Here is a 22,488-nt window from a genome sequence, read left to right on the forward strand (position 1 = left end):
TTGAATGTTTTTTTTCCTCAATACTTTTAAGTTCTAATGTAATAATTTGATATCTATCCTTGCAGTTCCACAGGGAGTACAGAATGTCAATCCTGTGAATCTGGGTTTTATGCCAATGAAACGGGTTCAAAATTGTGCAGACCCTGCCTTCCAGGTAGGAATGAATTATTGGTGCTATGCTGGAGCTCAGTAAGAATTGGGATATATTGGTTTTGCAAGGCAGAAATATTGCTATTTTCTTTTACTACTTCCATTTATATTTCATGTGAGGCGAACCACAATATCATAGATTTAAACTTAACCTCAGCTGACTTGCGCAGCAAAGCCAAATTTTGAAATAGATGTTTACTCTTTTTTTTGTTTTCAAAGCAGATGTTTTGCATCATCTTCAACCCAAAGGAAAAGAGTGGAAAATCTATTTCTTAGGAACCTGAGTTTTGGGGAATTTTAATATCCTTTTTTAGATCCGTCTCCACAGAGTTTTTTGAGCCATTGCTGCATAAATATTTGTAGCTGAGACACAGATGGACATCTGCGCCAAAACGATCTATTCAGTCTGTTTGGTTTAAATATGCAATCGGGTTTTTTGTTAATTCATAGAATCATACAGAAATCAAAATCATTTTCAGACTGGAGGCCAGTGACCAGTAGTGTGCCACAAGGGTTGGTGCTGGGTCCACTGCTTTTCATCATTTATATAAATGATTTAGATGTGATATAGTTAATAAGTTTGCAGGCGACTGTAGTGCACAGTGAAGAAGGTTACCTCCGGGTACAGTGGGATCTTGATCAGATGGGCCAATGGGCTGAGAAATGGCAGATGGTGTTTAATTTAGATAGATGTGAGGTGCTGCATTTTGGAAAGGCAGGATTTATACACTCGATGGTAAGATCCTGGGGAGTGTTGCAGAACAAAGAGACCTTCGGATGCAGGTTCATAGTTTCTTGAAAGTGGATTTGCAATTATATAGGATAATGAAGAAGACGTTAGGTATGTTTTCCTTTATTGGTCAGTGCATTGAGTATAAGAGTTGGGAGGTCATGTTGTGGTGGTATAGGAACATTGGTTAGGCCACACAGCCACCACAATTCTGTCTCCCTGTTTATAGGAGGGATGTTGTGAAACTTGAGGGGGTTCAGAAAATATTTACAAGGATGTTGCCTGAGTTGGAGAATTTGAGATATAGGGAGAGGCTGAATAGGCTGGGGCTGTTTTCCCTGGAGTGTTGGCAAAGGTAAACTGGCCAATAATATAAAGGAAGATAGTAAAAGTTTTTTTTTAGGTATGTGAAAGGCAAAAAAATGCTTAAGACTAAAATTGGGCCCTTGAAGACAGAAACAGGGGACTATATCACAGGGAACAAAGAAATGGCGGAAGAATTGAATTGATACTTCAGATCTGTGTTCACTGGGGAGGACACAAGTGATCTCCCTGAGGTAACAGTGGCTGAGGGACCTGAACTTAAAGGAATTTATATTTGCCAGGAATTGGTGTTGGAGAGACTGTTAGGTCTGAAGGTTGATAAGTCCCCGGGGCCTGATGGTCTACATCCCAGGGTACTGAGGGAGGTGGCTCGAGAAATTGTGGATGCATTGGTGATTATTTTTCAGAGTTCGATGGATTCAGGATCAGTTCCTGCGGATTGGAGGGTGGCTAATGTTGTACCACTTTTTAAAAAAAGGTGGGAGAGAGAAAACAGGAAATTATAGACCAGTTAGTCTGATCTCCGTGGTGGGAAAGATGCTGGAGTCTATTATAAAGGATGAAATTAGGACACATCTGGATAGTAGTAACATGATAGGTCAGAGTCAGCATGGATTTATGAAGGGGAAATCATGCTTGACTAATCTTCTGGAATTTTTTGAGGAAGTAACTCTGAAGATGGACGAGGGAGATCCAGTAGATGTAGTGTACCCGGACTTTCAGAAAGCTTTTGATAAAGTCCCACGTAGGAGGTTAGTGAGCAAAATTAGGGCACATGGTATTGGGGGCAAAGTACTAACTTGGATTGAAAGTTGGTTGGCTGACAGGAAACAAAGAGTAGTGATAAACGGCTCCATTTCGGAATGGCAGGCAGTGACCAGTGGGGTACCGCAGGGATCAGTACTGGGACCGCAGCTTTTTACAATATATGTTAATGATATAGAAGATGGTATTAGTATCATCAGCAAATTTGCTAATGTTATTACTAAGCTGGGTGGCAGGGTGAAATGTGAGGAGGATGTTAGGAGATTACAGGGTGACCTGGACAGGTTAGGTGAGTGGTCAGATGCAGTTTAATGTGGATAAATGTGTGGTTATCCACTTTGGTGGCAAGAACAGGAAGGCAGATTAATACATAAATGGAATCAATTTAGGTAAAGGGGTAGTACAGAGAGATCTGGGTGTTCTTGTACCCTAGTCAATGAAGGTAAGCATGCAGGTACAGCAGGTAGTGAAGAAGGCTAATAGCATGCTGGCCTTCATAACAAGAGGGATTGAGTATAGAAGCAAAGAGGTTCTTCTGCAGCTGTACAGGGCCTTGGTGAGACCACACCTGGAGTACTGTGTGCAGTTCTGGTCTCCAAATTTGAGGAAAGACATTCTGGCTATTGAGGGAGTGCAGCGTAGGTTCACGAGGTCAATTTCTGGAATGGTGGGATTACTTGCACTGAAAGACTGGAGCGACTGGGCTTGTATACCCTTGAGTTTAGAAGACTGTGAGGGGATCTGATTGAGACATACAAGATTATTAAAGGATTGGACACTCTGGAGGCAGGAAACATGTTTCCGCTGATGGGTGAGTGCCGAACCAGAGGATACAGCTTTAAAATACGGGGTAGACCATTTAGGACAGAGATGAGGAGAAACTTCTTCACCCGGAGAGTGGTGGCTGTGTGGAATGCGCTGTCCCGGGGCAGTGGAGGCCCAGGCACTGGATTCCTCTAAGAAAGATTTGGATAGAGCTCTCAAGGATAGTGGAATCAAGGGTTATGGAGATAAGGCAGGAACAGGATACTGATTAAGGATGATCAGCCATGATCCTATTGAATTGTGGTGCAGGCTTGAAGGGCAGAATGGCCTACTCCTGCAGCTACTGTCTGTTGACTGAGAGGTGACCTTATACAGGTTTACAAAAGCATAAGGGACATGGATAGGGGCAAGTATTTTCCCTCTGGTGGGGGAGTCCAAAATTAGAAGGCATACATTTTAAGATGAGCGGGGAAAAAATTTAAAAGGGACCTTAAGGGCAACGTTTTCACACAGAGCGTGGTGTGTGTATGGAATGAGCTGCCAGAGGATGTGGTGGAGGGTGGTACAATTACAGCATTTAAAAGGCGCCTGGATGGACATATGAAAGGAAGGGTTTAGAGGGTTATGGGCCAAGTGCCGGCAAATGGAACTAGATTTATTTAGGATATCTGGTCAGTATGGACAATTTGGATCGAGGTGTCTGTTTCTTTGCTGTACACCTCTCTGACTCTATTTGGTCCTTCACACCAGCTCTTTTGAAATATTTCTATCTTTCTACTCTCCTGCTTTTTAACCAATTTGCCTTAGATCTGAAAACTCACTTCCCTTTGGAATGTTGTATTGAATTTGCTTATGCAAACCTTTGTTGGACAGCATATAGGAGAAAGTGAGGACTGCAGATGCTGGAGATCAGAGCCGAAAATGTGTTGCTGGAAAAGCGCAGCAGGTCAGGCAGCATCAAAGGAGCAGGAGAATCAACGTTTCGGGCATGAAGAAGGGCTCATGCCCGAAACGTCGATTCTCCTCCTTGGATGCTGCCTGGACAGTATATACCAGATTATAAAGCTGTTTTTTTAAAATTAAAAATTCTCCTGATTTTCACCTTTTTTAAACTAAGGTCACCAGTCTTCCTTCTAGCGCAGTCAATTCCTCTTGACCATGTCTATTAGAACATAGAACATAGAACAATACAGCACAGAACAGGCCCTTCGGCCCACGATGTTGTGCCGAACTTCTATCCTAGATTAAGCACCCATCCATGTAGCTATCCAAATGCCGCTTAAAGGTCGCCAATGATTCTGACTCTACCACTCCCTCGGGCAGCGCATTCCATGCCCCCACCACTCTCTGGGTAAAGAACCCACCCCTGACATCTCCCCTATACCTTCCACCCTTCACCTTAAATTTATGTCCCCTTGTAACACTCTGTTGTACCCGGGGAAAAAGTTTCTGACTGTCTACTCTATCTATTCCTCTATTAAAACTCATCATTTTTTTTTGTGTAACAATAAATAACCCACGAACCCTTTCTGGTTTAAGAACAATTCTTTTGTCTCTGCAGCCAATCAAGTCTGCTCTGTCATTTCCAGTTATATCATGGCTGAACTCCCAACTGCCCTTTCCCCCTTTATGCATGAAGCCCTTGATTCCCTCACTCTCCAAAATATGTTCATCAATCACATTCCAGAATATAATGTGGATTCCAAGTTTCACAACCTCTCTGAATGAAAGAATATTGTCTATCCATTCTAAATGGCTGATCCCTTATCTGAGATGGTAATGTTTTAAATCCCCTGGGGATTAGTATCTCATTTAGCATATGTAATATCCATTATGTGTCTGTTTTTATAACCACAGGGTCCCATTTGATTTTTTATATATAATATATATAAAAAAGCTGCCTTACTGTCTTGTCCTGCAAACCTTTTGTATTTGATTATTTTTTCCCCTCTACTTCTCTTCTAAAATGATCCTGTTTATTTGTAGTGACACTCTTTTTTTTGCCCTCCCATTTCCCCCATCCTGAAGGCAAGTATATCACTTGACACCCCCTGCATTAAATTTCATCTTTGGCCAATGAATGAAACAGACACACTTGTCCTCCTGCAGTCTGGATGGTTTCATTTGAAGTGATGAACTGGAAGAGAATTTTATATTTCCCCCACCACCTGTAGGTTTGAAGGTGGACAGTTAAAATCTAATGGGACCATTTCACTGACCAGTCTGAACTTTTACAGGGCAGCTGGAGGTATGTGGTGGTCTGTCTGCCTGCCCACGGACCAGTTGGCCCTTGAGTGGACCATTAATGGTTATTGAAGGGTCTTGTGCTGCTGTCATTGGCAAATTACCCATTTAGGAGGGTAGACGTGGCTGTGCAGGAAGTGACTTCAAAGCATATGGTTGGTTCAATGGGGAAAGGAGGCTGCTTTTGAGGCTCCTCTCTCTCCTGAGCCCACTTCCCTTTCAGAGACCCTTGACCGCAGAGCTGCTTCTGCTCTTCCTCACTCGGAAATGCTTGTGAATCCCAGCCCCGGCTGCCATTATCAGGGGCACTGTTGGCTCTACAGCCATCAATTCTCTTCAGATGAGACTACTCCCCGACAAAGGGTTATGTCAAATGAATAAGGCTGTTATCCTTACTGCCATGTAAAGTTGCCCAGGGCAATCATCGTGGGAATGCGTTTTAGCTGGGTATCGCTACTATGGTATACAATAAATTTTAGTCCAGTGTCACATTGGACTTGTTGGTTAGATGATGTCCTTTCTAATTGGAATGTATCTCCATGGCCATGAACCTATTGCATGCAATTGGACATATTCAGAAAATGCACTAAAATATCACCTTGTTTCATAGGTTACTTTTCAGAGATGAATGCTACTGGCTGTGAGTCCTGTTCTCGAGGATTATTTTGCAAGTAAGTACTTCCAGTGTGTATATCTGTAGAATCATGTCAGTAGAGCTGCTAATTTGTGAATTCCTGATGTGCTAAGTCAGCTGATCTCCGCTCACTTGGTGGTTGAGCTGTGCAAACATCAATCTCCTTTCACCTGATGTGTCTTTAGTGGATTCAGTGCACTCAGCATTCTTTAAGCCCAAACATCATCTAAAACTGAGACAGAGATGGCTCTGTGAAGTATTGAAAGTTCCTGTCTTGCTCCTTGGCAATCTCAGATGATCCATTTATGTCCTGGTGGAAATTCTTGTCTTTTAGACCTTAAGATTATAGGAGCCGAATTAGGCCATTTAGCCCATCAAATCTACTCTACTGTTCGATCATGGCTGACATGTTTCTCAAATCCATTCTCTTTCCTTCTCCCTGTAACCTTTGATTCCCTTACTAATCAAGAACCTATCAATCTGTCTTAAATACACTCAATGACATTGCCAATGAAGGCTGTGGAGGCCATGAGTTCCACGTATAAATCACCTTCTGACTGAAGAAGTTCTACCTGGTGTTCCCTTCACCCCGAGGCTGTGCCTGTGGGTCCAAATCTCTCCTATGAGTGGAAACATCATCTCCATGTGCACGCTATCCAGGCCTCTCAGCATCCTGTCAGTTTCAATGAGATTTCCATCCTCCCTCATCCTTCTAAACTCTATTGGGTACAGGCCCAGAGTCCTCAACTGCTCCTCATGTGACAAGCTCTTCACCCCCAGGGTCAATCTTGTAATACTCCTCTCGACTGCCCCCAACACCAGCACATCCTTCCTTTTAATATTAAGCCTAAAGCTGCTCACCGTATTCCAAATGCAATCTGACCAGAGTCTTATACATGCTTAGCAGTACATCGAAGGGCTGAATGGCCTACTCCTGCACCTATTGTCTATTGTCTTATCTCTGCTGTTGTATTCTAGCCCTCTTGAAATGAAGGCATTTGCCTTCCAAACTGCCAAGTGAACCCATATGTTAACACTAAGCAAATTCTGAACTAGGACTCCCAAAGAGCAGAATCTCCCACTTTCCCTCATTGTATTCCATCTGCCCTTTCTTTATCCACTGTCCTAGCATGTCCAAGTCCTTCTGCAGTCTCCTGCTTCGTTAACACTACTGTCCTTCCACCTATCTTTGCATCATCAATAAATGTAGCAACAATGCTAACTTCAAAACTGAAAGAACTGAGGATTCTGGAAGACAAATTGCAGGAAAGGCTCAGAGGTCTGGCAGCATCACTGGACACTTCCTCAGAACCTGAAACATTTAACTTTGATGTCTCTCCACAGATATTGCTAGACCTACTGAGCTTTTTCCTGCAATTTCTATTTTTGTTCAAAATAATGTTTTCAATTCCTTCATCCAGATCATTAATGTATGACATGAGCAGTTGTAGTCCCAGTACTGACCCCTGTGGAACTCCACGTTGCCAGTTGTCATTCTGGAAAAAGACCATTTAATCCCCACTTCTGCCAGTTGTCCAATCCTTGTTCCATGCCACTATCTTGTCCCGAACAACATGGGCTCTTATTTTATTTAGCAGCCTCCTGTGTGGCACTTTGACAAAGGCCTTCGGGAAATCTAAATAGATCACATCCAATGGCTGTCCTTTCTCTAACTTGCCATGCCAACTTAACCTTACTTTACCATATAATTCCAAATACTCCACAATCTCATTCTTTGTAGTAGACTTTGAGGTCAGGTTAACCGGCATAAAATTTCCTCTCTCCTGCCTCCCTCCCTTCAACAGGAGTGTTTAGATAGCCTTACTGAATACACCAGCAAGAACACGGTCAATGGAATATAATGGGGGGGGAAAATGTGAGATTATCTATTTTTTTTGGTCGGAATAATAAACGTGCAGGCTGTTCCTTAAGTGGCCAGATGTTTGAAAGTGGAGATGCACAAAAGGACTATCGACAGTAAGTCACTGAAGGCACATGTGAGTGCAGCAAGGTATTAAGACCATAATACATAGGGCTGGCAGTAAGGCCATTCTGCCCGTTGGGTCCACTCTATTTAATCATGGCTGATGAGCATTTCAACTCCAATTACCCGCACTCTCCCTGTAGCCCTTAATTCCTAGCGAGATCAAGAATTTATCAATCTCTGCCTTGAAGACATTTAATGTCTCTGCTCCATAGCAATGATTTCCACAGGCCCACCACTCTCTGGCTGAAGAAATGTTTCCTCATTTCCATTCTAAATTGACCCCGTCTAATTCTAAGACTGTGCCCATGGGTCCTAGACTCCCTGTCTAATGGAAACAAATTCCTAGCATCCATCGTTTCTAAGACATGCATTATCTTGTAAGTTTCTAATAGAACCTTCTATTTTAATTAACACAATCCAGGATCCTCAGCCGTTCCTCATATGTTAGGCTTACCATTCCAGGGATCATCCGTGTGAATCTCTGCTGGACATGCTTCAGTGCCAGTATGTCCTTCCTGAGCTGTGGGGCCCAAAATTGGACACCGTATTCTAAATGGGGCCTAACCAGACCTTTTATAAAGTCTCAGTAGCTGCTTTTATATTCCAACCCTCGAGATAAATGACAACATTACAATTACTTTCTTAACCACAGACTCAACCTGCAAGTCAACCTTTAGAGAATCCTGGACTAGCACTCCCAGATCCCTTTATACTTTTGGCTTTATGAATTTTCTCACCATTTAGAAAATAGTCCATGCCTGTCGTCTTTTTTCCTAAGTGCAAGACCTCACATTTGCTGAATTTCATCAGCCGTTTCCTGGAACACGCTGCTAAACTGTTTAAATCTTTCTGCAGCCTCCCCACCTCCTCAGTGCTACCTGCCTGTCCACCTAACATTGTATCATCAGCAAACTTCGCCAGAATGCCCCAGTACCCTCATCCAGATCATTATTATATAAAGTGAACAGTTGCGGCCTCAACACTGAACCCCACTTGTCACCGGCTGCCATTCCGACAAAGAACCTTTTATCCCAACTCTCTGCCTTCTGTCAGACAGCCAATCCTCCATGCATGCCAGTAGCTCACGAACAATGCCATGTGCCTTCACTACTAAGCTAAAGCCTAACGGGATGGTAGCCTTTGTCACAAGAGGATTTGAGTAGTGAAGTCTTGCTTCAATTGTATAAGAGGTTAGACAGTACCTGGACAGTAACGTGTGCAGTTTTGGTCTCCTTCTCTCCAGAAAGATGATATTGCTATAGAAGGAATGCAACGAAGGTTCATCAGATTGCTTCCCACAATGGTGGGACTGTCCTTGGGCAAACTGAGCCTGTGTTCTTTAGAGCTCAGAAGATTGAGAGGTGATCTTGTTGAAACTTGCAAAATATGTGGGATTGGTAAAAGATATGTGTTTAATCAGCCATGATTGAGCTTGCCCTACCACTCAATATGCTGGGCTGAATGGCCTGTTCCCATGTTTGGATGTCCTCCGAATATTAGCCTGGTTTCTGGATCACTAGATCTGTGACCGTGTTACCGTGTCCCCTAATGGCACTTGAGAAGCATCAGAACACCTCACTGTTCCCATTTGTGAGCTGCCTCAATGTGCTGAAGAGAGTTGACTGAAATTCTCAGCTACACTTACAGATCTTTGTGAGCTTGCCACATCTTACTGTGGTTGTTTCCAGGCTCCAACCACCTTCCAACCTTGGCTTTCCTTCCAGCTCCCTTTTGACTCTGCATTATTTTGATAAAGCCAGATAGATTATCTTTATCTCCTGAAACCCTCCTGTTTTTGATTATGCTTTTATCTTAATTGACCTAACCCCTGTTCTTCACCACTCCCCTTTGCTTTGCTCTATCCACTACTAAAGCCAGCTGAGGCACGATCCACATGAGAGATAATATCGAAATGTGAGTAGTATTGTAGGCCAAGATTCCACTTCTTTTTATTCCACTAATCTGACTCTGCAGAGTCAACTGTGTGCCTACATTGTTTGTTTAACTCTATAAATGCTGTCCTTTTGTGATAGAAGCCTAATGCTAGGTTAGTGTGTGTAAAATGTTCTTTTCTTTTCAGCGCAACTCAATGCGACAAGTGTACAAAGTGCCCTGGTGGGGAGGAAGCCCTGACGACTGCAGCAACAGAGTGCACACCATGTCGACCAGGTACAGGCAGAGTATATGAACATCTTTCCTGGGTTTACCCTGGAGGGGGAGGTGCAGCAATTGAGCACCTTTTGGGGGAAATTCAATAAGGAGGTTAGGTGTGGGGAGGGAGGTGATAGGGGAAGTGGGATACAGAAAAAAGCCGCCCCAGTCACAAAAAGCCATTGAACTACTCTAATCCCATTTTCCACCACTTGGCCTTGGCATTGCAAGTAGCTGTCTAATTGTTATGAGGTTTTCTGTTCCTATCCCCCTTTAGGTGAAAAGGTTTTTTTCCTCACATTTCCTGTAAACCTTCTGCCCTTGCCTTTAAACCAGTGTCGTCATCCTTGATCCCTTCATTAAGGGGGGAAAACATCTGTCCATGTATCTCATAATTTTATATGTCTCAATTGTGTCCCCCTCAGTCTCCTCTGTTCTAAGGAAAACCATTCCAGTGTCTCTAATAATTTCATCACAAAACCCTCCAGCCAAGGCAACAGCCCGATACATCTCCTCTGCACCCTCATCAGTGCAATCACCTTCCTCCAATCATAAGGATAATATTTATACAGTTCTTGTATAAACTCTTAAATGTGATTAGATTACTTAGTGTGGAAACAGGCCCTTCAGCCCAACAAGTCCACACCGACCCGTCGAAGCGCAACCCACCCATACCCATTCCTCTACACTTACCCCTTCACCTAAAACTACGGGCAATTTACCATGGCCAATTCACCTAACCTGCACGTTTTTGGACTGTGGGAGGAAACCGGAGCACCCGGAGGAAACCCACACAGACGTGGGGAGAATGTACAAACTCCATACAGATAGTCGCCTGAGGTGGGAATTGAACCCGGGTCTCTGGCGCTGTGAGGTAGCAGTGCTAACTACAGTGCCACCGTACTGCCCACATTGCTGCTCTACTAATGGCAAGTATCCCATATGCTACCTTAACCACTTTGTTTTTTCTTTACCTATCCTGCTACTTTAATTGATCAGTCGAAATGGAGCTCAGGTCCCTCTTATCCTGATGCTTTAGGTTTGAACAATGTGTTTTTTTCCAATGATGCAAATAACTCTGGTTAAGAGCTTTTAATGTCACCCAGGAGTCCTGTTATTAGGCCTATTCTTCTGGTTTTGATTAATTTCATTCGTGTGGGTTACTGTGCTGAGGCTGTGTTAATGGGTCTCATTTAGTTTCCCTGAGAAGCTGATGGTGAGCCTTCTCCCCGAACTATTGCAATTCCTGTTGCATTTGGCTCTGGGTCATGCTCATATACAATTTATTTCTGTTCTTCCATCCGTAGACAGATGCAACTACCACAATGCTCCTGGACTCTGCTGTATGGAGCAGTGAAATCTAGTCTGCTCAAGTCTTTATGCAGCAGCAAAACAAGGTGGCAGTGTTGTTGATGCAAAATTGTATCCCTGCTAAAACAAAATGTTCTGTTTTTCTTCTTAAGGTAGTGTTTATTGCACTTATCATCCAGGCAAATGGAGTAATCCAGCACATTCCTGACTTGCATGTGGAGATGTTGACAGAGTTTGGCGAGGCAGGTGGATTACTCCAGGGTTCCTAGTCTCATTTCCTTTTGTAGCTACTTAACTGTCGAGTCCAGATGTGTTTCAGACCTATGATAGCTACAGGATGTTGATAGTGGGGGATACAGTGGTGGTAATATTGTTGAACATCAAGGTGCCGTGGTTAGGATTGTCTTTTATTAGAGGTAATTATTGTCTAGTACTTGTGTGGTTAAAATGTTACTTATCATATATCACCCAATCTTGAATGTTAACCAGGTCTTGCTGAAATGAGGAATATTTTAGCATCTGAGGAATTGCAAATGGTGCTGAACATTGTAATTGTCAGTGACCCTCTGTACCCCTGACTTTGTGATGGAAGGAAGATCACTGAAGCATCTGAAGATGTTTGGCACTAGGAAGCTACTCTTGGGTAGTCCCACCTGCCTCAGTTATGTCACAACATGTCTGAATGGTTTGTTTAAAATGGTCTTGCCTGAGGAGCTCCTGCAACGATGTCTTGAGATTGAGGTGATTGATCTAATCACTGATCTAATGGTTTCAATTTGAGGACTACCTCAGTTGGCTCAATTAAGGGCAGTGCTCTCTGGAGCTGCAATATTGGTGGACCTGTAACCAAATTTTACCTGAGCTGAGTCTACTGCTGCTTTACAGGGATGGAGGGAGGAGGTTCCTGAAGCAGACTGTGGGCTCCAATTTTTTTCCCCCTTCCAAGCTGGCAACAGGAAGTATGAAGGATATTTATGACAACTTAACTCCTCCCATGTCATCTCTGGCAGTACTAATAACCTGGTTGGCATTAGCTCACTCTTCACAGAGCAGGAATCTCTGATTGTGCTGGGCTGTGTATTTGTATACTGTGCTATGTAATGTATTTACAAATTGAACAGCACAGGTATCGAGCAGGTGGGTTTATGTAGGAATTTGACAACTTATTGGTGCAAGTATGTGGTAATTGATGGATTCATTGGCGCTTTTTTTTTTCTGCAGGAATGTACAAGCAACCAGAAGATTTACTTTGCAAGATGTGTAAGACTGGGTACTACCAAACAATGGTTGGACAGGAGAGTTGTGACCTGTGTCCTGAGCAACATTATTGCCCCGTGAGTATTCCTAATTTGGAACAGTACTATGTGTGTTAGTTACAACATTGCCTGAAGCAGCCAATTGCACTAGCATCAAGACCATGATCATCCAAAGCAAACTCTTCGGTGCCGGCCACATGCCCAAGTTCCAATTGCCAAAGCAAATGATCTTCACCCAACTCAAAGAAGCACTCCAAAACCTCCATCCAGGACTATGCAGCACCCCACTTGGTGGGCACCACATCCGCAAGCATTGATACCTAGTAGTAAGCAATGTGTACCGTCGGCAAGACGCACTTTGGAAATTCATCAAAGATCCTCTGGGATCACCTTCCAAATCCACAATCGTTTCCATCTAGAAGGATAATGGCAGCAGATACATGGGAGTGCCACCACCTTCAAGTTCCTTTCCAAGCCACTCACCATCCTGACTTGGAAATATATCGTTGTTCCTTTACTGTCGCTGAATCAAAATCCTGGAATTCCCTCCTTAATGCCATTGTGGGTCTACCTATAGCACATGGACTGCAGTGGTTCAAGAAGGCAGCTCATCAGCTTCCCAAGGGCAATTGGGGATGGGCAATAAATGCTGGTCAGCCAGCGATGCCTGTGTCCCACAAGCAAATTTAAAAGGAGGACAACTGAAGCATTACAGAGGATCCCTGAAGGCTTCCCTCAGGAAATGTAGTATAGATGTCAGTACTTGAGAGATTCTGGTTTAGAAGAAGCTGACTTGGTGGAAGGTGCACAATTCTTCAAGAACACCCATCAAGAGTATATATGGAATTAGCAGTAGAGAAGGGTATGGCAATGATGATAAAGCTAAGGACCACCTCCACCTCTTGGATATACCTGCCAAATGTGTGTTTAGAGATGTGGCTCTGGGATCGGGATCATCAGCAACACAAGGACTCTCAAAGCCCATGCCCAGTGACCCAGAATTTCCTGGGTGTGCAATCGTACACACCAGTGAGTGAATACTGACAATGACAACGCCATTGGCACGCACGAGGATGGAAATAATTCCACGGACACCTGCCTCCTACCCTTTTAAAAGTAAACCTTCCAAAATTTACAGTTGATTGTTTTCGGAACTGTGTAGAGTCAGTTGTGAATCAGACAGTACAAACTCGTCCATGCCGACCAAGTTTCCTAAACCGACCTAATCCCATTTCCTTACATTTGGCCCATATCCTCTAAACCTTTCCCATTCACGTACCTGTCCAAGTCTCTTTTTTAAATGTTGTAATTTGTATCCACCTCAACCACTTCCTCTGGCAGCTCATTCTGTACACAGAGGAACCTTTTATTATCCAGCATTTGATTATCCAAATTTTGAATTATCCAAACAAGATCACAAGGACCCAATGCTTGGCTAACTGTTATCTGAACATTTCGATTATCTGAACAAAATACTCCTTGCCCGTGTCATTCGGATAATCAAAGTTCCTTTGTAAACACCTGACCTCCGTGATTTGCTTGTGTTGGTTCAGGTGGGATAACTGCTACTTTTAGAAATCTCAATCTCATAGTTCATGGTAAATGTTATCTGGCACTTTGACTCACCAAGGCTGGGATGTCCTCTCCTGGGTTTTGATTATATTGTTTAGTTGTATGTTGCTTGTGGTTTGCTTTTCACATGTTAATCTTAGCAATCTGTTAAACCATAGTAGTTCCTACATGATTTACAGGAGCTCAACTTGCTGTCAATGGTAAGAATAATGATTGCTTTATAGTTTGTTACATGGAAAAACTGGATGTGAAGAATCTGAGCACTTAGTATTTTCATAAAGGCTCCAATATTAAAGAGTGAAGTCTTCATAATTTGACCAATGTAAATACACAGCAGCTTAGTTAATATTTCTGAAGTGTGGTGAGGTACATTTTAGGTGAAGAACTACCAGAATTTGCAATGTTTGTCTTTACTATTTTTTTAGTGTCATTTGTTTCATGGTTTTACTGGGTTTCTAGTGATTGAGCATTGAAGTTGATTCTAAGCTGAAATGTGGCCATTAGGGTGTACAAATTACATGACTTCTGTTTTCCCAGAGTCCAGATGTTGCTCCAATCCAGTGTCCAGTTGATGCATTTTGCCCACCTGGAAGTACTGCGCCTCAGTACTGCATGGAAACATTCTTCCGGAAGTCGGGAGATCACTGTGTGCTGACACCGTTGACCATCTTCCTGCTTGTGTTCCTTTCGTTAAGTGAGTAGACAGCATGAATTACCTCTTCCATTCCTGAAAGTGGTTCAGGCACAGCTGACTAACACAAGTAAGACTGCTCAATATCTCAAAAGTTGTCCAACATCCTGTCTTTGAAATAGATGAAGGAAAAATCTCATTATTCAATGCACATCATTGAGTGTTCCAAATATGTTTGTAATACTTATGGTGAGTGATGGAAATAATGATTTGGAATTCTACCAAGGTGACCCTCAATAAGATTCTTAACTTTTTAAATAGGTGGAATCTGATAATTGGAGAGCTGGACAGTGTTTAATCCAATAGCAGTGTTGTATCAATGCTCTGTAATCTAGCAGTGCAGGGTGCTTAGAGTTCTCCCAAATGTAATTGTATTGGGATGTCCCCTCTAACCTGGCCGGGTTTGTACTCTGTGATACATAACACATGGATCAAAATATCTTGAAGGGCATTTGGTGTTTTGACTGGGTGAGGAAGTATTAAATCCCTGAATCTGTGTTTGTTTCTCAGATGTTTATGGCCTGGACTTTGCAGTTAGTGGTGAAATGGCAGTGTTCTTTGCTGATCTCCAAACGCTGTTCAATGATCCAGGTCTCTCTGGTGTAAAATTCTATATGGATAGAATTAAGGAACTAGAAAAGAAAAGAGACCTTGACTGGGAGTTATGTACAGGTCCCTAGCAGTCGTCACAGTGTGGGGCACAAGATAAGAAAGGTGCTATTACAATAATCAAGGGGGACTTCAATAAACAGGTGGACTGGGAAAATCAGGTTTGTTGTAGATCTCAAAAGGAATTATTGCAATATCTATAAGATGATGGTTTTTGGGGCAGTTTGGTGGTAGAGACCATTAGGGGACAGGCAATTCTGGATTTGGTGATGTGTAATAGGGCAGGCTTGATTAGGCAGCTTTAGGTGAAGGAACCATGTTATGATGGAATTTACCCTGCAATTTGAGCTTGAATCCGATGTAACTATATTACAATTTGAGTAAAGGTAACAGACATGAGGAAAGTATTGATTGGAAGGAAAAGGAAGATGGTGAAGCAACAATGGCAGGTGCTTCTGGGGGTAATTCAGAAGGCACCACAGAGATTGATCCTAAGGAAGAAGAAGCATACTAGGGGGAGGGTGAAGCAACCATGGCTAATGAGGGAAGGCAGGGACAGCACAAAAGCAAAGGAGAAGATGCTGGGTAAGTTAAAAGGTCTGAAGGTGGTTAAATCAGCTGCAATGGATGGGCTATGCTCTGAAGGAGAAGCTGAGGAGATAACTTGTGCTGCAAGGCAGCAGTGCAACCATTAGGGAGCTGGCTTTGATTCCACCCTTGGGTGACTGCCTGTGTGGAGTTTGCACATTCTCCCCATGTCTGCATGGTTTTCCTCTGGGTGTGCTAGTTTCCTCCCACATTCCAAACGCGCAGTTTCATGGATTAGCCATGCTAAATTGCCTTTTGTGTCCAGGGATGTGCAGGCTATTGCGTTAGCCATGGTAAACGCAGGGATGTGGGGATAGGGTGGGGAGGGGGAATGGAATCAGGGTGGGGGAATGGAATCTGGGTGGGATGCTGTTTGGAATGCCAGTTAGACATGGTGGCTTCTTTCACTATAGGGATTCTATGATTCTGTTCTGAGATTGTAGAGGCATTGGAGGCAATCTTTCAGGAATCACTGGAGTCAGAGAGGGTCCCAGAGGAGTCGAGAATGAACATTCCTGTTTAAGAAGGGAGGAAGGCAGAAAACAGGAAATCATAGGCTGACCTTGGTTGCTGTTAATATTTTAGAGGCCATTATTAAGGATGAGCGTACTCGCATAGTAAAATAGGGTAGAGTCAGCATGGCTTCGTCAGGGGGACCTCATGTCTGACCAATCTGTTAGAATTCTTTGAGGAGGTAATGAGAAAGTTAGATAAAGGCGAACCAGTGGAAGTGATCTATTTTGATTTCCAGATTGCCTTTTGAGGTACTGCACAGGAGGCTGCTAAATAAGATAACAGCCCATTGTGTTAGGGGCATGGTACTAGTATGGAAAAAGGATTGGCTGACTGGCAATCTTTTTTCAGGATGGCAGCCGGTGACTAGTGGAGTTCCACAGGGGTCATTGTTGGGACCACAAATACTGACGTTATATATAAATGATCTGGGTGAAAGAACTGAGGGCATTGTTGCTATATTTGCTGATGACACTAAGATAGCTGGAGAAACAGTGTTGAGGAAGCAGGAGGCTGCAGAAGGACTTGGACAGGCTGGGAAAGTGGGCAAAAAAATGGCAGTTTGAATACAATGTGGGAAAGCTTGTGGTGTTGCACTTTGGTAGGAAGAATTGACTGTTTTCTAAACTGGAAAAGGCTTTGGAAATCTGAAGCACAAAGGGACTTGGGAGTTGTGGTTCTGGATTCTCTTCAGGTTAACGTACAGGTCCATTTGGCAGTTAGGAAGGTAAATGCAATGTTAGTATTCATTTCAAAAGGACTAGAATGCAAGAGCAGAGATATACCAATGAGGCTATACAATGTTCTGGTCAGACTGCATTTGGAATATTGAGAGTATTTTGCGCTGTGCATCTGAGGAAAGATATGCTGCCTCTGGAAGAGGTCCAGAGGATGTTTATCCAAGAATTATCCTGTGGATAAAGGGCTTGTCGCATAAGGAGCAGTTTGAGGTCTCTGGGCCTGTAGTATATGGAGTTTAAAAGGATGAGGGGGGAATCTGATAGAAACTTACTGAATACTGAGCTGCCTAGAGAGTAGGTATGGGGATGATGTTTCCACTAGTAGGAGGACCCAAGGGCACAGACTCAGCGAAGAGACAACCCCTTGAACGGAGATGAAGGTAAATTTCTTCAGCCAGAGGGTGGTTAAGTTGGAGATAGATTTGTTGATTGTTAAGGGAATCAAGGGATATCGGGAGAAGGCAGGAGAATGGGTTTGAAAAATATATTAACCATGATCGAATGGTGGGCTGAATAGCCTAATTCTGCCCCCATATCTTATAGTTTGTAGAATCATAGAATCCCCACAGTGTGGAAGCAGGCTATTTGACCCATCGAGTCCCCACTGACCACCTAGAAGAGCATCCACTGACCTACTCTATCCCTGTCACCCTGCATTTCCCATGCCTAATCCACCTAACCTGCACATCCCTGGATACAGTGGGCAATTTAGCATGGCCAATCTACCTAATCTTTGGACTGGGAGGAAACCAGAGCCCCCGCAGAAAATCCAGACACTGGGAGAATTTGCAAACTCCACATGGACAGTCGCCTGAGGCTGGAATTGAAACTGGGTCCTTGGCACTGAGAGGCAGCAGGATTAACCACTGAGCTGCTGTGCTGCCCCTCTATGCTGAGTACAGACTCAGTATACTCCGTTCCAAATCTATAATGCATTTACTCAGCCACAAGTTCTGGCTAAACAGATTAGAAAGTTCTCTGATTTCAACTAGTGTTGGCCTTTTGTAATGGAAGTAATGAATTTACGGTTGGATTTTCTGCCCTTTGTTTAAGAGTGTTGAATTTGAGAATTAGGTTGTATGGTCTTATGGTGTGAATTTCAACTTTTCTGATAATTTTGTTAATTGGGAAGCAATAAACAGATTATCTTTCTTCTTGCTAATCATGTTTTTGCAGAGATTAAGGATTGAAACTTTTGCACTCAATTTGAGCTCGAATACTGTAACAGAGTATGCTATTAAACTCCAGAACCTCATCTACTATGTCTGTTGCTTTCTGTGGTCCCCTCTACATTGGGGAGACAGGATGCCAACTTGCAGAATGTTTCAGAGAACATCTCTGAGACACGTGCACCAAACAACCCCACCTCCCAATGGTCAACCACTTCAGCTCCGTCAAGGGCATGAAGTCCTGGACCACCTCCAATGTCAAATCCAATGACTAGAGGAATGAATGTCTCCTATTCTGCCTTGGGTCCGTCCAACTACACAGCATCGACATCAATTTTCACCAGTTTCCTCATCTCCCCTTCTTCTACCTCCTCCTAGATCCAGACCCTCCAACTTGGCATCGCCCTCTTGAACTGTCCTTCCTGTTCACCTATCAGCTCCACACTCTGTTCTGACCGACTACCATCAACCCCCACCTACATCCATCTATTGTCTTCCCAGCTACCTTCCCAATCCCACCCCCACCCCCACCCCCACCCATTTATCTTATCGCAGTCCTGATGAAAGGTCCTGACCAGAAATGTTGATTTTCCTGCTCCTCCAATATTGCTGTGCTGTTCTAGCTCCACATTGTATCGACTTGGACTTCCAGCATTTGCAGTCCTTACTATTTCTAAGTCACACATTTCTCCATATTGAATTCCAAACACCACCATTTTGCCCACTCTCTTAATTTTGTCTGATGTCCCTTTTGTAACTTCCTGTTTTATGCAACTTGTCAACAGCAAACTTGGAGACTTATAAATTTCGTCTTCCAGCAAGTCATTGATTTCTGGTGAAAATTTGAGACCTTGGGGACAGATCCCTGCGGAGAAACACCTGCCACTTTTCACTAGGCTCTGTGGCTGTGTGTAAATCCAGTATAGATTTCGAATTATCTAGCTAAACAGACTAGAAAGTTTGTCGATTTCATCCAGTACTGGCCTATGCCATGAAAATGAGGAATGGAAGTACTGTAATGAATTTACAGTTGGATTTTGGGCCCCTGGGTTTAAGAGTGTCAAGTTTGAGAATTGGATGAGCTTTTTTTAAGAATTATCAATGACCCTTGTTCGAGTGAGATAGTGACGATTCACCTTGGCTTCACGTTTGCTGGGGTCAGCAATGTGAGGTATTTGAGTCCGAATGGCAGAATCACTGATTTTTGTACCTGATTTGCTCAGTGCCAGATATTTCCTAAATACCTTAAAAAGATTGCAGTAACATTTCTATTTTGCGAAAAATCAATCTTAAAAAGAGTGAACTATAAATGGGTAAGTTGTATTTACTTACAAGAAACACTACTGAAACAACAGTATTGAATTTCTTTCTATAGAAGTTACATGAACCTTGTATGTATTACTAGCTGTGATCCTGTATATTTGTTTCACATCAACTTCATGTTTCTTTTTCAGTTATTTTGCTGATTACTGTAATAATAATTTCTCGTCGCAAGAAGAAAGTCAGACAGGTAGACCCTGTGCGCTCCCCGTTACTGAGGAAAGAGCCATTCTCTGGTCAGGAGCCTCATCTACCTTACGGAATCACGTGGGATAGAGAACCAGTATATGCAGGATGGTAACAACGGCTTCGTGGTTCTTCTGGTACCAGGAATAGGCTCATAACTAGTACATGAGGTAGAATTTTCTCTTCTCTTTTTCAACAAGAGAAATTAATGCTCCTCCAGAGATGCTGCATCTCTGCTGGCATTCAGTCTTGTGGGACCGCCCATTCCTCTGATTCATTGCAAGTCTTTGTATTCTGGATCACGAGCAACTTTTTGTTGTTTGTTGCTTATTGACACCTGCCCCATTTTATGGTTTCTGTCATGGTCTATAAGGTTTGCTGGTGAAGAAGTACTGCCAATGCAGTCTGACAACTAGACTGTTTTGTATCCGTCCCTTTGTGACAGTGCCATCCAGAAACTAAGATGCACCATTGTATTAAATGGAGTTGAACCCCTGGTACCAATTGTGTGGGAAACTGGCTTTCTGGTTGAAAATTGTGTCTGCAGGTTGTTTCCAAGTCACGTATTCATCATCTTGTTTGCTGAAGAAATTACATCCTGAACTGCATAAAAATTCACTTGTTTTTGAACTTAACATTTTGAGACAAAATTCAAGATGAATAGTGTTAACAATTGTAATTTGCACTAATTTTTTCAAAAATGCATGTATTTTACATAATAGAATTTTCTGTTTGAATAGAAACCATTTACTGACAAACTATTAATACACTTTAACTATTTTTCAAGTAGTTCCTGTTCAAAAATACTTCATTTTTATTTCAGAAGGTGGAATGACTGCTACTTATTGAACTTCCACTTTATTTGAATGCAGTTTGACAGTTCTTCTAAGATAGTTACTGAATCACATATATAGCAGTATGGAAGTGAAAGTGTGGAAGATCATTTTAGATTTTATATTTGGAACCATCATTGTCCAAATTATGTATTTTCCCCTAGTAAACTGGATTTTAAATTTTGTCTTGTACATAAAATGTTTTACAATATTGTTAATGTGGAATGATTAAATGTAAATTTGTAGATTTAAGATTGTGGTTAACGTATATTGAAAAGCTGTTGTAATAACTTGTATAGTTGAGTGAGAGCAGTGTTCTTTCCCTTGTCCCACGAATAATTTTTCAAGTATGGAAGGGACTAGTCAACAGCAAACATACAGTTCTTTTGTCATTGATGTGATGTGCCTGGGTTACCCTCATTCCATCTTTTAGTTGATGTCCACTTATTTTGTGAAAAGTTTGTGCTGCAGACAAACAATTAAAAGATAGCACTGCATCCAGATATAATAGAGTGAGGCTGGTGTCTGATACACTGCTGAGAATGTGAGAAATTGTAGATACACCACCAGAATTGGATGTGGTAAACCTTTTTGAGTTAATAGTAACTTGGCAGGCACTGAATGGACTTTGTTGGCAAAAGCAGGTGAGCTGAATTTCTTTCTATCTTTTGAACAGAATCTCTTGTTTTGCTCCATCCCTCCCCACACCAACCTAATTGCACTTAAACACACACTCTTCAAATCTTATGATACACAATTTATTCTGTCTGATTTTGTTAACACAAAACACTGAACTCAATGTATTATTTGTATTGTTTATCTTATAGGACATTAAATTTTTTTAATGGTTTGCTATCTGTATGTTTTGGGAGGAGAGATTTGAGTTTGCTAGTATGTAATCTCAGTATGAGAAGATGAAATTAACAGCAGTAAAGATCCTGGTGTTTGCATATTTAGCTGAACTTGCACAATCAAATTCTCAATGCCTCATGTAACATTAGCACTGTTTATACACTTTTTTTTAAAATTAAGAGATTGAAATGTGGAAGTGATGGTTCTCTAACTCTGATTTTTTAAATGTCTACTGTCTGTAATGCTGACTCTTCACTAAAGTGCCTTCAATCCTGTGTTTAAAGAGCTTGTTGATTTGAAATGTAATGAGTTTTAGAAATGAATGCTGTGCAATCAAAATTAAAAGGACTTAAACAATTTTCTGAGCTGTTTCGAAGTGTGTGTGTGGTTTATGTGTGCAAGATGTCCAGGTGGATGGGGTGTGTTGGAGGTGGGAGGAATTGTCCTCTGAGGATGGGTGGGAGCCCTGATTGAAAAAGTGAGCCCAGAGGCTGAGTCAGCACAAGAAATGTTCAATGTCACATTAATTGAATTTGACCACCCCATGCTGGTCTGTTTCTTGCCCACAATCTCTACATTTCCAACTGTTGCCAGGACATTGACTGCCTCAACATATCCAGCCCCCGCCCCCCCCCCCCCCTTCTCCAACTTCTCACCATCATAACGCGCAGCCCTCCATGCCCTCTTCTCCAACTCCAACATCCCCATCAAACCTGCGGACAAGTGGGCAGGGGAGTGCAGTGATAGTTTGGCGCATCGACCTCTACACTGCTGAAGCCACATGCCAACTTGCGGGCACCTCCTCCTATTGCCCCCTTGACCACGACCTCACCTCCCATCAATTCCTGATGAAGGGCTTATGTCTGAAATGCCGATTCTCTTGCTCCTCAGATGTTGCCTGACCTGTTTCCAGCACTACACTTTTCACTCTAATCTCCAGTCCTCACTTCCACCTTGAGGTGGATTGGATATGGTGAAGATGCTGAAAATCAACAATGTGTGAGATTTAATTATTATTAGGCCACTTGGAGAACGGGGAACACTTCTGGGTGAAACATTTTGGACTGTAGGTGTGGTCATCTGGAATTTTAGTGATCC

General features: G+C 42.6%; 1 protein-coding gene across 1 annotated transcript in view; it reads left to right on the forward strand.

Moving 5' to 3' along the window:
- The window catches only part of LOC140480402 (uncharacterized), a 47,327-nt gene extending 25,594 nt beyond the window's left edge, over positions 1–21,733 (forward strand). Inside the window, exons 4-9 of the mRNA XM_072575221.1 lie at positions 66–154; positions 5,589–5,649; positions 9,680–9,768; positions 12,283–12,395; positions 14,427–14,583; positions 19,654–21,733. Coding sequence (XP_072431322.1) covers positions 66–154; positions 5,589–5,649; positions 9,680–9,768; positions 12,283–12,395; positions 14,427–14,583; positions 19,654–19,820 — 676 coding nt within the window. The 3' untranslated portion in view covers positions 19,821–21,733. The remainder of the gene's footprint in view (positions 1–65; positions 155–5,588; positions 5,650–9,679; positions 9,769–12,282; positions 12,396–14,426; positions 14,584–19,653) is intronic.
- The last annotated feature ends 755 nt before the right edge of the window (positions 21,734–22,488 follow it).

The sequence above is a fragment of the Chiloscyllium punctatum genome, chromosome 1 (assembly GCF_047496795.1).
Source record: "Chiloscyllium punctatum isolate Juve2018m chromosome 1, sChiPun1.3, whole genome shotgun sequence".
Lineage (NCBI taxonomy): Eukaryota > Metazoa > Chordata > Chondrichthyes > Orectolobiformes > Hemiscylliidae > Chiloscyllium > Chiloscyllium punctatum.